At 42.2% G+C, this 14,107-nt stretch overlaps 1 protein-coding gene across 1 annotated transcript in view; it reads right to left on the minus strand.

Moving 5' to 3' along the window:
• Positions 1-14,107, minus strand: part of PODN (podocan) — a 385,969-nt gene that overhangs the window by 249,523 nt on the left and 122,339 nt on the right. The window contains exon 2 of the mRNA XM_078673459.1: positions 3,124-3,386. Coding sequence (XP_078529585.1) covers positions 3,124-3,378 — 255 coding nt within the window. The 5' untranslated portion in view covers positions 3,379-3,386. The remainder of the gene's footprint in view (positions 1-3,123; positions 3,387-14,107) is intronic.

The raw sequence follows: 14,107 nt of genomic DNA on the forward strand, positions 1-14,107 counted from the left end.
CCACCCGGCTGGTAGGAGCACCTATGGCCAAATGAGGTTGTGAAGACGTTTGGGTCCAATTGCAGTGGCTTTAATACACATGACGCCCTGATGAAATTGCCTAAAACCCAAAAGGCAATGAAACATGTCGGCAAGTAAAAGTATGAGTGGTTAAATAGGTGATAACCACATCTACTTTTTTCTTTTTATCCTTCCATACACAACACAAGAAACTGAATAAAATTGTATTGTCTGTGTTGTAGTATGAGTGTTTTAAGGTATTGACTGACACTGTACTGGTCACTTTTTTTGCTTCATGTTCACTGCACTTTTCCACAAATCTTTTGTGTGTTTGGACACTATCTTTTTGTTTTGAGCTTGATGGTACCGATGATGACAACAGGGCTATCCTGGCGAGTACCAGTCAGGTTCCCGTTTGGTGGTGCGCCCGTGAGGTGCCATCTCGCTCTTGCACACTTTTTTTCGGTTTAGCACTATATATGTTGGACACGAGATTAAGTGTGGCATGAATGGTCTCACAACTGTATTTTAGTTTTGTTTGAGAATCAGGCAACTGTTTGAATATAGCACTACCCTTAGGTATATCGGCTACCAGCATTTGAACGCCTGCAACTCACACACCTCCAGACTAGGAGGGCTAGCACTGTCTACGCAGATGACATAGTCCTGGTCAGCCATACACAGGACCTCCTCACCACCACCCAGGAATGCTCCGATACTAATGGCCTAAACATCAAACTGGTGAAAACAAGGACAATGATGATCGGCAAAATTTTCTAAAGGCCACCGGCCTGGTACTGGGGTAAAACATGCATCGAAACCGCAAAGGAATACAAACACTTAGGGGTGATTATAGTCAAGGGAGGACACTTTACCACCCAGAGGGATTTGATGGGAAAGAAAGGGGTTTGCACTGACAGTTACATTAAGAAAACTCAGCTCAAAACTAAATAGCCCATTGCTGCTTCCCCTAGTCCGAGTGCCACAAGCCATACTTATACCAACAATAGCCTATGGCAGCGAACAACAGAGGGGCAGGGATGCTAAAACTCTGGATAGCACAGTAACAAGAGCATACAGAATCATCTTCGACTTTCCTAATCACTCCTCGCCGGCAAAGATCAGGCTGGAGTTTGAACTACAAAAACAGTCCCTCGCAAGGCAAGAAACCTACACCACCACCTAGAACAAAATCAGGAAGGCCCCACCAGAAAACCCTCAAAAGCTATCTATGACTAGAACTGCAACAGAGACACTCATCACCTGCCACAACTTATCTTAGAGAAAGCCTGTGCAACACAGGGCTCTTGCAGCTCTGGAAATCATCCATCAGCAATATTGTATTCAAAAAGCTTATATGGAAATTAATAAAACTCCTATCACTGAGAGAAGATAAAGCTGCACTTGCGAAGAGGACCCTTGGCTGGATGACTTTGAGCACTTACACAGCGCCCCTCAAAAATGCTTCAACCTAAGATATTAAAAAAACTTTCAAATCCAATTTTTGAAATATAGTTTGGGGCTACTACCTTGCACTCGGCACCTCCCGCACTGGCTTAGGGGTCAGGCAGGTTCCACATGCCGCCTATGTAGAACATTCCCCGAAGATCTGCTGCACCTCCTGTGCACCTGCAAAGAACTCTACAAGGAAAGAAGGCAGCTCCTTAAAGCTACACTGCATATGTGGGAAGGAGCACTATCCTAATCCAATGATTAATCCAAATGAAAGCTATAGCATTGAGGCCACATTTGTTTAGGTATCAAAAGATAAGTCATAATCCCATTAAATTAGGGGGGTAAAAACAAATAAATAATCAAATGGACACTTATGCTTGCTGTGTGTTTCCTTTTAATAACCGTATCACATTTAGGACACACGAACACCGTTCCTTAAAGCTCACTTTAACATTAAAGAGGGATTCGGACCAGAGGACCCACAGTTGAACTGTCATTCAGTACCATTTGTGACACTGGTGGCTAAAAATATGCCAGCTGGCTGAGGCAGGGGCTCTCAGCGTAATACAGCTCACAGTTGACTTAAAACATTCTTGCAGACACAACCTAAAAATTCATGCATTAGTCATTTTACCTTCATGGCCCTACAGTACTTTAAAATCATTTCACTCCCTGCTGGAAGAGGGCTCTCTATCAAATGCCACGCCTTCAAGGACTCATAATATTAGATTGAGTCACATCCAAGAACTCAACTCGTACTTCACAATGGTCTACAATTTGTTTATATAATATTTTATCATTTTTATGAGATTTTATGGTGTTCTTTTATGCAATGGTTTTAAGTTACTGTGCTAATAAACTTGACTTGACTATTCAAGATCCAGATAAATCCATGGGGTGCTATATTAAAAAGGGTTTGATTCTGGCCCAAAAGTTCATTATCCAACATGGGGAGCCAAGGACAACAGAGAGATAGAAAAATAAGCAATACACCACGAATATGTGGACAAAATCACCCACAGCACTAAAACTGACAAAGCCAAATTAAAAAAAAATTGTGAACGGCTGGCTTTTTAAAAATCATTTTAACTAAGAAGTTTTCACCTTAACCTAAGTGCTTTAAATGTACTCTTGAAAGATGAGGAATAAAAAAATACGACTTTTCCTCTTTTCCTCATTAATTCCATTCTTCATCAACACCAGACTGTGCTTTGGTTTATCTAGTTTCCCAGGTCCTTTAAGACTTCTCTGTGGATGCCCCCTCCTTCCTTCAATTTGTAGAATTTTCCTTTTAGAACGTGTCAGTAAAAAATTAATATGCCTTTAATGTGTCTGACCACTATACTTAAAATGAAGTGAAATCCAATATGACATACCATTAAAAGACTTTCACTGTAAGTCTTAGAGTATAATTATATGGAACAAAATGTTATGGCCTCTCCCGTTGTGCCAATGAAATGAACATGTTCATTATTTAAAGAGCTTTTGCTTGGAGTCAACACGTTTGGTTTCTCTGTGTGTTTGTTAGTCTTAAGCCTTTCTTTGGTTTCATATGTATCATTTTCTCTCTCTTCTTTTGTCTTTGTGTTTAGCCCCAGGAAATTAGTTTTATTTTTCAAACACAAATCTGACTGCTGATTCATAATAAACTAACTTAGCAGATCTCACCTGTAAGGAGAGTTGGATGGTAAGTTCAGGTAAATTAGTTGGAAACTCTTTCAGGTCTACCCCTCCACAGTCCACTGTTCCCTCTTGTGAACAGCTGCAGTGCTTAGGACATTTCTCAACTGGTGGAGAAAGTTCTGGCAATGTCCAAGTTGTTTCATAGTAATCCATTTCCTCTTCTTCTGGCTCACCGTAGCTCCCATTCCAGTTGTACACTAAAAGACATACAAGGAGTAGGGATTCACAGCTTTGGACCATTGTTCTCTCTGAAAAAGAACAGAGATTGCATTGTGGTAAGTATGCATCACGGGCAGGTATTTTCAGTGCATAATGTAAAGCTGAAAGTTTCTATACTAAATCATAAATAGTGATTTTCATTACTTATTATATCTATACTGTTGAGATTCTGTGAGCTATTAAAGTACCTTGAACAATGTAAATAAAATGAACTTCACCCCAGGACACTTAAGAGAGACTGGGCGTGCAGTTTGCTATCATAGACACTGGGGAAACACAAAATACCCTATTGTATATGCCTCATGAAGATGAGCTAGTAAATCAATTACATGGTTTTACCACAAGGAACCCAGATGGAGGTGCACTTGACCAATCTTGAATGCATGTTTATAGGGTAAAGTCATTGTAGCAAATTCATACTTGCTCATTCTGAACCTATATTTAAAAATATATTCATGTAGCCCTGCTTAAACGTTTTCACTAATTTTGATATGGCCCAAAGGCATGTCTGAACTCTTAAGGATACCTATGATGGAGCGAGGTGCAGAACAAGATTTTGTTCAAACTCGCAAAGTTAAACTTCCATAATAAAATAACCGTATTAATAAGTTTGTGATGAAAAGTACTAATCAACTTAGTTTTAAAATGCATTACACGACACAAGGGACTAATTTATGTGCTCCTTGTTGCACTTGCAAGTACGTTGAAAAATAATAAACTAACTTTGTCTATTGTCCTTGTCAGTATTAAATGCGGCTGTTTAACTAATGGCATGTGCTTATTTTGTGTGCTTATGTTATGTCTTTACGTCTTTTCTGTGGCAAAAGCTCGTGGAGGATTCTGCGGCCTAAAAGAAGAAAGTAAATATAAAAGCTGCTTTTTGTGCTAAAGCTAGGCAACATAATTAATGGGTTTAATAATTAGCAAAGGGGGTGGGTAACAGAATGGGTTTCAATACTCTAATTAATTAATATCTTGTGCTTGTTTGAATACTAGTTTCCAAGGGAGAGGCTTGAGGCCTAGCGTTTTAAAGTGGGTGTTTGGAATCCTGTCGTGAAGAGCCAAGCACAGAGAAATGAAAAGTTTTGCCATTTTTTTTTTGCAGAGTTTTATATAGCGCGAACTAGAACCGAACCGAATCAGTTATCAGAGCGCTTTACATAGCACCAGTTACGTTACATGAGGACACACTTTCATTTTTTTAGGCACGGGGAGATTAAGTGATTTGCCCAGAATCACAGGGGGTTTTTTGGCGTCGTTACCGAGACTCGAACCAAGTTCCCCAGGTCCGAGGTCGAGCGCCTTAGCCGTTAGGCTAACCCCTCTCCGCCATGTTGATGTTCATCAGAAAAATAAATAAAATAGACTGTGCAAGACGTGCTCTGAGAGTGACGGTTCCAAGGACAGGATGCGGCAAATCTGCCAAGCTAAGGAAGTAACGGACTGTTACTCAAAAAATGTTGCATTTCCGAGGAAGCTAAAAGTCGCGTGAGTGAAAGGACAATGGAGTTTTAGAAAAGCTCAACTTTGGATTGAAAAAGGTGATGATCTCACATGAACTGACATAAGTCAGCCAATAAGAACTCTGGATGGCAGAAGAAAGTATACTTTTTAGTGGAGATTAGCTAGTCAGAAAGGTATAAAACCTAACCCCATGGGCAGGAGGGAGCTCCTCGCTTCCTGATTCCTGAAGGGCGTGACATGCTGTTGGACTTTGGCGCATGTAAGGACAGCAGTCTTTAATGACTATTCTTTTTAGGTGGAGCGAGTTTTAGACAGGGAAATAGCTATAGGGCAGTGTTTCCCAAACTGTGGTCCGCGGACCCCCAGGGGTCCGCGACACATTCCCAGGGGGTCCGTAGGCAACAGTTTTAAAAGCACAGAAACGTTTCTTGTATAATTAGCAGCTTTCCAGCAACAATAAAAGTGTCAAGAGAATGCCAGTGATTAATGTACCTGCTGGAGAGCAGGAGAGTTTTGTTCAGTGGCAGCTTTGATTTAACTAATGTAGCACAGAGGGTTAATGTGCCTACTGGAAAGAACGTGTAACATGCATCTTAAAAAGCAGTATTTTATGGGCCTAGGTTCCTGGTTACTGCTTTTGTCACAGAGTTTCTTTTGTTACTGTGCACTTCATAAGGGACAATCGTAATCTAGCAGAGGGGCCTATAAACTGTCATCAAAGAGCTGCTTGCAAACTGCATGGTACCAGTTAGTAACTTATATTTTGTCTCAGTTATTCATTAACCTGATGCTGCTAAACTGATATATTTGGGTGGAAATACATTTTTAATGTTAAAGTCAATGCTAGCCACTGTGTTATGTTCTGAATCCTGAGTGTGTGTTTTTCCAGTCCAAGCACTCTTTAAACATTTTATATACACACTGATTTACATGTATGATTCAATATCTCTATATGTGTGTGATGTAAAGTGCTCTGACATCCTACAATGGTATGAGAGATGCTATAAAACAAATGAAATACATGTGACAGAGGGGCTATTACTTCAATATAAAATACTAAGGGCCAGATGTACGAATTGTTTTTATATGCGCGAACGGGTTCGCGAACCCGTTTGCGCATGCAAAAACCTATTGGGCCATGTACATAGCCTATTTCGCGAGTCGCAATTTGTTTGTGACTCTCTAAATAAGTTTTGCAACTTGGTATTTGGAAGGGGCATTCCCTTCCAAATAGCGAGTCTCAAAACCATGTACATATGTTTTGCGGTTGCAAAACAGTCACAATTACCACCTACTTCAAGTAGATGGTAATGCATTTGCAAATGGGAAGGGGTCCCCAGGGGACCCCTTCCCCTTTGCAAATGCATGCAAAATTATTTTTTAAGGGCAGGCAGTGGTCCCAGGGACCTCTGCCTGCCCTTAGAAAATGAAATGAAAACGTTTCATTTTCTTTTTTTTTTTAAATGCATGGTAAACAGGCTGCATTTTTTAAAAAAGGTACATATGAAAGTGGTCGGAGTCTATTGTTTTCCAGAGTCACAAATATCACAAAAATCACAAATCTTTGGGAGGTAACTTAATTCGTATATGATCCATGAATGTCACTTAAAACATAGGCCATTCATATATCCAGTGCATATTTTATTTTAGCACATCTTAAAAGGAATACTCAGTATCGATTAATCAATAGAGTGTCAGATTTGAAAAATCGGAATTGAAAACATCGCAATTACTTCATTGGCAACGGAATTCAATTAAAGAAAAACACATTGAAACAAAGCAAATACATTTTAGTATAACAACGCGCTCACGGTGCACAGAAGAGGAAGTATTTAGAAGGGATGGGTGTGTTGGGGTAGAAGTGAGGACCGGGTAAAGGTGGTGTGACTATGTTATAATCACAGTGAGAATCAAATGCAGCCTTTACAGTCTGTATATAGATCGAGAAGTTCCAAGAAACTCTTAAGCATAGGATCTGTGATAATCCATTATTTACTCCTATGCTTAGAGGAATACAGTAGGTTGGTTGTCAACGTTTCGACCCCTGAAGAGAAGGGTTGTTCATAACCTCAGGCTGGGGTCTTCATCAGGACACGGAAAAAGAAACTGGAGCGCCTATAATCAATATAATAGCAATGAATGTATCTGTCACTGCCGAGCAAAATTAGTGCACTAGGACTAAAGATAAAAATTACATACTTTGCGTGGGGCCAATTGTGGGCCTTGAGATTGGGACCTTCCTGGGTTCCTATGTTGTAGAATGTGGCCTGTAATTGTGTAAACGAATCATGATTACAATAGGATGTACACGGAGAGGACAGGTCTCCAATGTGAAAGAAAATAATATCAGGGGAGCACTTACTGGGAAGTCAACGCTTTCCAACTTGATATAGTTGAGGTCTGTGGCCAGCTGGATGTGCCGGTCCGTAGTGAGATCCGTTCGTTTCTAAAAATGAGGTAATATACGCGGGTCAGTCTAGTTACTGGAAAGTGTTATGGAAATTGAGCAAATATCGCGCCCTTGGTGCTGTGCATGTCCGCGGGGGCAGACATGTACCAGAGGCGGTTGCCCGGTAGAACCGGTGTACAAAAGCACAACTGGCATAGCCCATATGTGATAAGGTAACATAGATTATATTAGGTGGGGCACATCTCTTGAGAAAGAAAAGGTTCGGACTATATGTAAGTCCCGACCGTGTCAAAGAAACGGGGCACATACGCTGAGTAAATCGTACCTTCGAAGAAGTCAGGAAATTAAAAAACGCTACTCGGGGACAATCCTACATGGTAGATGTGACTTGGTCAAATGGGCAAGTAGCATGGGAAAAACGTCCATGTCTTACCTATTCTTACACAGGACGCGCATGTATCATCTTCTTCATACGGCTGCCGGCAAAGGTCTGAGCCGCCTCGAGGTACAGACGCTAAGTGCTGCTCGGGGGCTCGGCAGTGCATAGCCAATCAATGAAGAGTTGTATAAGGGAGCATGGTAAAAGAGTATCGTGTATCACTCCTTGGGCCAGAGGGACATGAAGAAGCATATAAAAACGCCTAAATGGAACTTGGTGCGTCTAGCTTGGTTAAGTAGTCACGCCTAGATTGACATGCTGGGTGAAGGATAAGATCCCATTGTCATTCCAGTGAAACATTTTGAATGACGTGGCGATCTGGGAGTAAGTGATGACTCTCTGTTAGGGGAGCAGAAAAGGTCTCATATTCAACACTTGTTACAAGGGGATATGAACATGAACGTGTTCCCATACACATTACAGTTGATGGTTTACTGCGTTAAAATTGGATATGGGTTTCAACATTTCTATACATTGTATTAGTATGTAGATTGACGAGTCTAATTGTAATAGTACAAAGTCATTAAACATATACATCAACAAGTAGTTGCCATGCAGAAGAAAAGAATTATAAACAGTAACCTATGTGTCAAGCCTGACAATTAGTTACTAAAAATGTACAATTCTGATGTAGAGAATGTCGTTGTGAGTAGCTCAGAGTCTCTCTGCACCAAAGAAGCAAGGGTAGCCTGCAGTTCGTTATGGCCAGGTTAAGCTCCGGTAGTGCACTTAGAGTGTGGGGCACAACGTCACACGTCAATCAGGATCTAATAGAGCCATCTGGGTGAATGTGGCTTCCAGTTCATTTAAGCCATGTTGGACAGAGTTAAAGGACTGCATCCATTTACACTCCCTTACATTCAAGATGGAATTCAGATTACCGCCACGTGGGCCTAATGTAATTTTTTCAATAACCACCCACTTCAAAGATTCTGGTGTGTGTGTGTGCGCTTGAAAATGTTCTACCAGGGGGGCTCCTGGTGTTTTACATCTTATCGTGCTGCAGTGTTGTAGCACCCGGTTCTTAATTTTCTGCTTGGTTTGGCCTATATAGATCAGTCCGCAGGGGCAAAAGATTGCGTAAATGACTCCATGACTATTACAGTTTGTGAAGGACTTCAGAGTCACAGTCAAATTGTTATGTATTATTGTTTTTTTTTCCAAGCATAGTGAACATGCTTTACAGTTGCCGCATTTGTGATTTCCGAGTGTGATGGGTAGGTTCCACATTGATTGAATGGTGGGAGCCGCTGGGCTATCCAGCAAAGAACACACTACAAAATCTCTGACACTCTTAGCTTTTTTGAAAGCGTGCATAGGTAGATGAGGCATTTCGATAGCATCTGCCACTATATTCCAATGTTTATTCACAATCTTGCGTATTTCATTACTTTTGCTGCAGTATGTGGTCACACAAATCATCCTATCCTCCGAGGGTTGACGATCCCTGGGCACAAGCAAGGATTCTCTGTTACTGAACCATGCCCTCTTACGTGCTCTCTTGACAAGTCTTTTGGGGTATCCTCTTTCTAAGAGTCGGAAGATGAGTTCATCTGATTCCCGAAAATAATCATCCTTTAGGGTACAGTTCCTGCGGATCCTGAGGAACTGACCAAAGGGTAGGTTGTCCCGTAGAGCCCGTGTGTGATGGCTGGAATACTGTAGCAGCGTATTTCTTTCGGTTGGTTTTCTGTACAGAGTGGTATATAACAGCCCTTCTCTTTCTTTGATGCTGATATCCAGAAAATCGATTGTTTCATTGCTGCAATTACTGGTGAAGTGAATGTCACATGATTGGGTATTAAGCCACTGGGTAAATGCTTCCAATTCGTGCTTGTGTCCTGCCCATATGATGAGGATGTCGTCTATGTAGCGACGGTATTCTAAGATGTTGTCAAAATAAGGATTCACAGGAGAGAGAATCCGATGTTGCTCGTACTCATTCATATAAAGGTTGGCTAGATCCGGGGCAAAGGCAGCCCCCATGGCTACTCCTTTCATCTGCATGAAGAAGTTATCTTGAAATATGAAAAAGTTCTTCGTCATCGCGATCTCTAAAAGGTCAATGAGAAATTCGTGGGGACTTCTGCTGGTTGTGGTCGTGATTCCAAGGCTCTGCGTATAGCTACCAGTGCTGGTTCTTGAGGGATACTCGTGTACAATGACACGATGTCCATGGTTACCAGAAGTTGTTTGTCTTTGTCAAAAGGGCGTTGGTCTATGAGGTTGATCACCTGCATAGTGTCCCTCAGGTAGGTGGGAGTTGTTTCAGCCAGTGGTTTCAAAAAAACATCAATATATTTGCAAAGGGGCTCCAGAAGGGACCCACAGCCCGATATGATCGGTCGTCCAGGGGGTTCGGTAGGATTCTTGTGGACCTTGGGTAAGACATATATCGTGGGGGTGCGTGGTTGATCAACATTAAGATATAAATATTCTTTCTCAGTGAGGAACCCGGCTTCTTTCCCTTTTGCCGTGATTGCGAGAATCTGACGTCTGATCTCATTTGTCGGATTGGTTGCTATCGGCCGATAGCTCACGTTGTACCTCAACTGCGAGTATATCTCTTGTTTGTAGTCATCAACCTCCATGATTACTATAGCTCCACCTTTGTCCGCTGGCTTGATGACCAGCGATTTGTTGTTCTTCAGACAATCCAGGGCAGCTCGTTCATTCTTCGAGATGTTATGTCTCACGTAGGAGCGTTTCTTCCACATCTTGAGTACATCATTCATTACGAGGCTCTCGTAGGTTAGGATTCGATGGTTAATCATGGCAGTGTGTGGTGTGAAGGTGGAGGGTGGTCGTAGGCTGGTGAATTCTCTAGACGTGGTGACGGGTTTATGTAGGAAGAAATTCTTCAGACGGATCCTGCGGAAGAATTTCGCCAGTTGTGTTTTGATGTTAAATAAATTGCCCTGTGAGGTCGGGACAAATGAAAGGCCCTTACTCAGGACTCCGATCTCATCTGGGGATAGTGTCTGGTTGGATAGATTCATGATGGGGCTTCCTCTGGTTACCAGCGATATGTTTTCCTCCGTGTGCTGATTTCCCCGTGATTGTCCTGCTGAAATCTCACCTGTTTGCTGTTGTAGCCTTGCTGTCTCGAGTCGTCCCAGTTCTGGGGGTTGTGGCCTCTGGTCGGCCGTCTGTTCCATCCACCGCCTCTCCCCCGGGGAGGTCTCCATGTGCTGTCCTCTAAAAAAGGTTGTTGTTGTCTGTTGGGAGGGTCCTGTGCTGGTTGATACCATTGTTCTTGATTTTGGTAGTTACTTGGTCCGGCTGCTTCGTTGTCACTACCTCCGCTGTACGAGGAGTCCGAAAAATTTGTGTACCTTCTTCCACCTCGTTGGCCACCCCTATATCCCCCTCTGCCTCTGTAGAAAAAGCGACCCTGGCTATCCTGTTTGAAATAGTCCTCAGCCAAATACGGGTAGGTTTTTTTCTTGTTATAGTATTGGATGTCTTTCGCTAGTTTCTCCAATTTTTTGTTTTGCGTTTCAACATCAAAGTCTTTTAGTGTTTTGTTTAGACGTTCAAGGGTGTCTTTTGCACTTGCAAAGGCTGAGTGGCTGGCAATTTCTGCCTTAAGTTCCTCTATTTCCTTGCTTAGCTGTTCAACCTGGTCTCGTGCGGTCTCCACCCCAAGGACCATCCAATGGCGGGAACAATTGTTTGCCACAAAGCTAAAGCCCTCTTTGAATTTAGGACTGTCCACGAATATTGCCGGCTCGTTGCGGACCTGTAGCCCTGTTGGTATGACGTTGGCCTTGAGATAGCCTGTTAGGAGATGGCCATGCAGTTTGGTGCGTACTAGTTTCTTTTCAAGACGCTCTAGTTTGTTGATCTTCTCATTGAGCGAGAAATCAACCGTGGTGATGTTAGTTGAGAGGAAAGCTGTCCCTGTGTCTCCCCCAATTAGCTCTCTAATGTGATCCTCAGTGTAAGAGAGGGTTTCGGACTGAAACATGATAATACCCTCAATCAAGTATTGTGCATAAATGCAGATCTATTGGTGAGAAAACCCTCGCAAGACGGCTCTTGCACATAGAGTAGTGAGTTACAACGGGGTGAACCCTAAGAACTCTCTGACCTGGGTCAGTCAATCAGGTACATATGAAAGTGGTCGGAGTCTATTGTTTTCCAGAGTCACAAATATCACAAAAATCACAAATCTTTGGGAGGTAACTTAATTCGTATATGATCCATGAATGTCACTTAAAACATAGGCCATTCATATATCCAGTGCATATTTTATTTTAGCACATCTTAAAAGGAATACTCAGGATCGATTAATCAATAGAGTGTCAGATTTGAAAAATCGGAATTGAAAACATCGCAATTACTTCATTGGCAACGGAATTCAATTAAAGAAAAACACATTGAAACAAAGCAAATACATTTTAGTATAACAACGCGCTCACGGTGCACAGAAGAGGAAGTATTTAGAAGGGATGGGTGTGTTGGGGTAGAAGTGAGGACCGGGTAAAGGTGGTGTGACTATGTTATAATCACAGTGAGAATCAAATGCAGCCTTTACAGTCTGTATATAGATCGAGAAGTTCCAAGAAATTCTTAAGCATAGGATCTGTGATAATCCATTATTTACTCCTATGCTTAGAGGAATACAGTAGGTTGGTTGTCAACGTTTCGACCCCTGAAGAGAAGGGTTGTTCATAACCTCAGGCTGGGGTCTTCATCAGGACACGGAAAAAGAAACTGGAGCGCCTATAATCAATATAATAGCAATGAATGTATCTGTCACTGCCGAGCAAAATTAGTGCACTAGGACTAAAGTTAAAAATTACATACTTTGCGTGGGGCCAATTGTGGGCCTTGAGATTGGGACCTTCCTGGGTTCCTATGTTGTAGAATGTGGCCTGTAATTGTGTAAACGAATCATGATTACAATAGGGTGTACACGGAGAGGACAGGTCTCCAATGTGAAAGAAAATAATATCAGGGGAGCACTTACTGGGAAGTCAACAATTTCCAACTTGATATAGTTGAGGTCTGTGGCCAGCTGGATGTGCCGGTCCGTAGTGAGATCCGTTAGTTTCTAAAAATGAGGTAATATACGCGGGTCAGTCTAGTTACTGGAAAGTGTTATGGAAATTGAGCAAATATCGCGCCCTTGGTGCTGTGCATGTCCGCGGGGGCAGACATGTACCAGAGGCGGTTGCCCGGAAGAACCGGTGTACAAAAGCACAACTGGCATAGCCCATACGTGATAAGGTAACATAGATTATATTAGGTGGGGCACATCTCTTGAGAAAGAAAAGGTTCGGACTATATGTAAGTCCCGACCGTGTCAAAGAAACGGGGCACATACGCTGAGTAAATCGTACCTTCGAAGTCAGGAAATTAAAAAACGCTACTCGGGGACAATCCTACATGGTAGATGTGACTTGGTCAAATGGGCAAGTAGCATGGGAAAAACGTCCATGTCTTACCTATTCTTACACAGGACGCGCATGTATCATCTTCTTCATACGGCTGCCGGCAAAGGTCTGAGCCGCCTCGAGGTACAGACGCTAAGTGCTGCTCGGGGGCTCGGCAGTGCATAGCCAATCAATGAAGAGTTGTATAAGGGAGCATGGTAAAAGAGTATCGTGTATCACTCCTTGGGCCAGAGGGACATAAAGAAGCATATAAAAACGCCTAAATGGAACTTGGTGCGTCTAGCTTGGTTAAGTAGTCACGCCTAGATTGACATGCTGGGTGAAGGATAAGATCCCATTGTCATTCCAGTGAAACATTTTGAATGACGTGGCGATCTGGGAGTAAGTGATGACTCTCTGTTAGGGGAGCAGAAAAGGTCTCATATTCAACACTTGTTACAAGGGGATATGAACATGAACGTGTTCCCATACACATTACAGTTGATGGTTTACTGCGTTAAAATTGGATATGGGTTTCAACATTTCTATACATTGTATTAGTATGTAGATTGACGAGTCTAATTGTAATAGTACAAAGTCATTAAACATATACATCAACAAGTAGTTGCCATGCAGAAGAAAAGAATTATAAACAGTAACCTATGTGTCAAGCCTGACAATTAGTTACTAAAAATGTACAATTCTGATGTAGAGAATGTCGTTGTGAGTAGCTCAGAGTCTCTCTGCACCAAAGAAGCAAGGGTAGCCTGCAGTTCGTTATGGCCAGGTTAAGCTCAGGTAGTGCACTTAGAGTGTGGGGCACAACGTCACACGTCAATCAGGATCTAATAGAGCCATCTGGGTGAACGTGGCTTCCAGTTCATTTAAGCCATGTTGGACAGAGTTAAAGGACTGCATCCATTTACACTCCCTTACATTCAAGATGGAATTCAGATTACCGCCACGTGGGCCTAATGTAATTTTTTCAATAACCACCCACTTCAAAGATTCTGGTGTGTGTGTGTGCGCTTGAAAATGTTCTACCAGGGGGGCTCC

The sequence above is a fragment of the Lissotriton helveticus genome, chromosome 1_2 (assembly GCF_964261635.1).
Source record: "Lissotriton helveticus chromosome 1_2, aLisHel1.1, whole genome shotgun sequence".
Classification (NCBI taxonomy): Eukaryota; Metazoa; Chordata; class Amphibia; order Caudata; family Salamandridae; genus Lissotriton; species Lissotriton helveticus.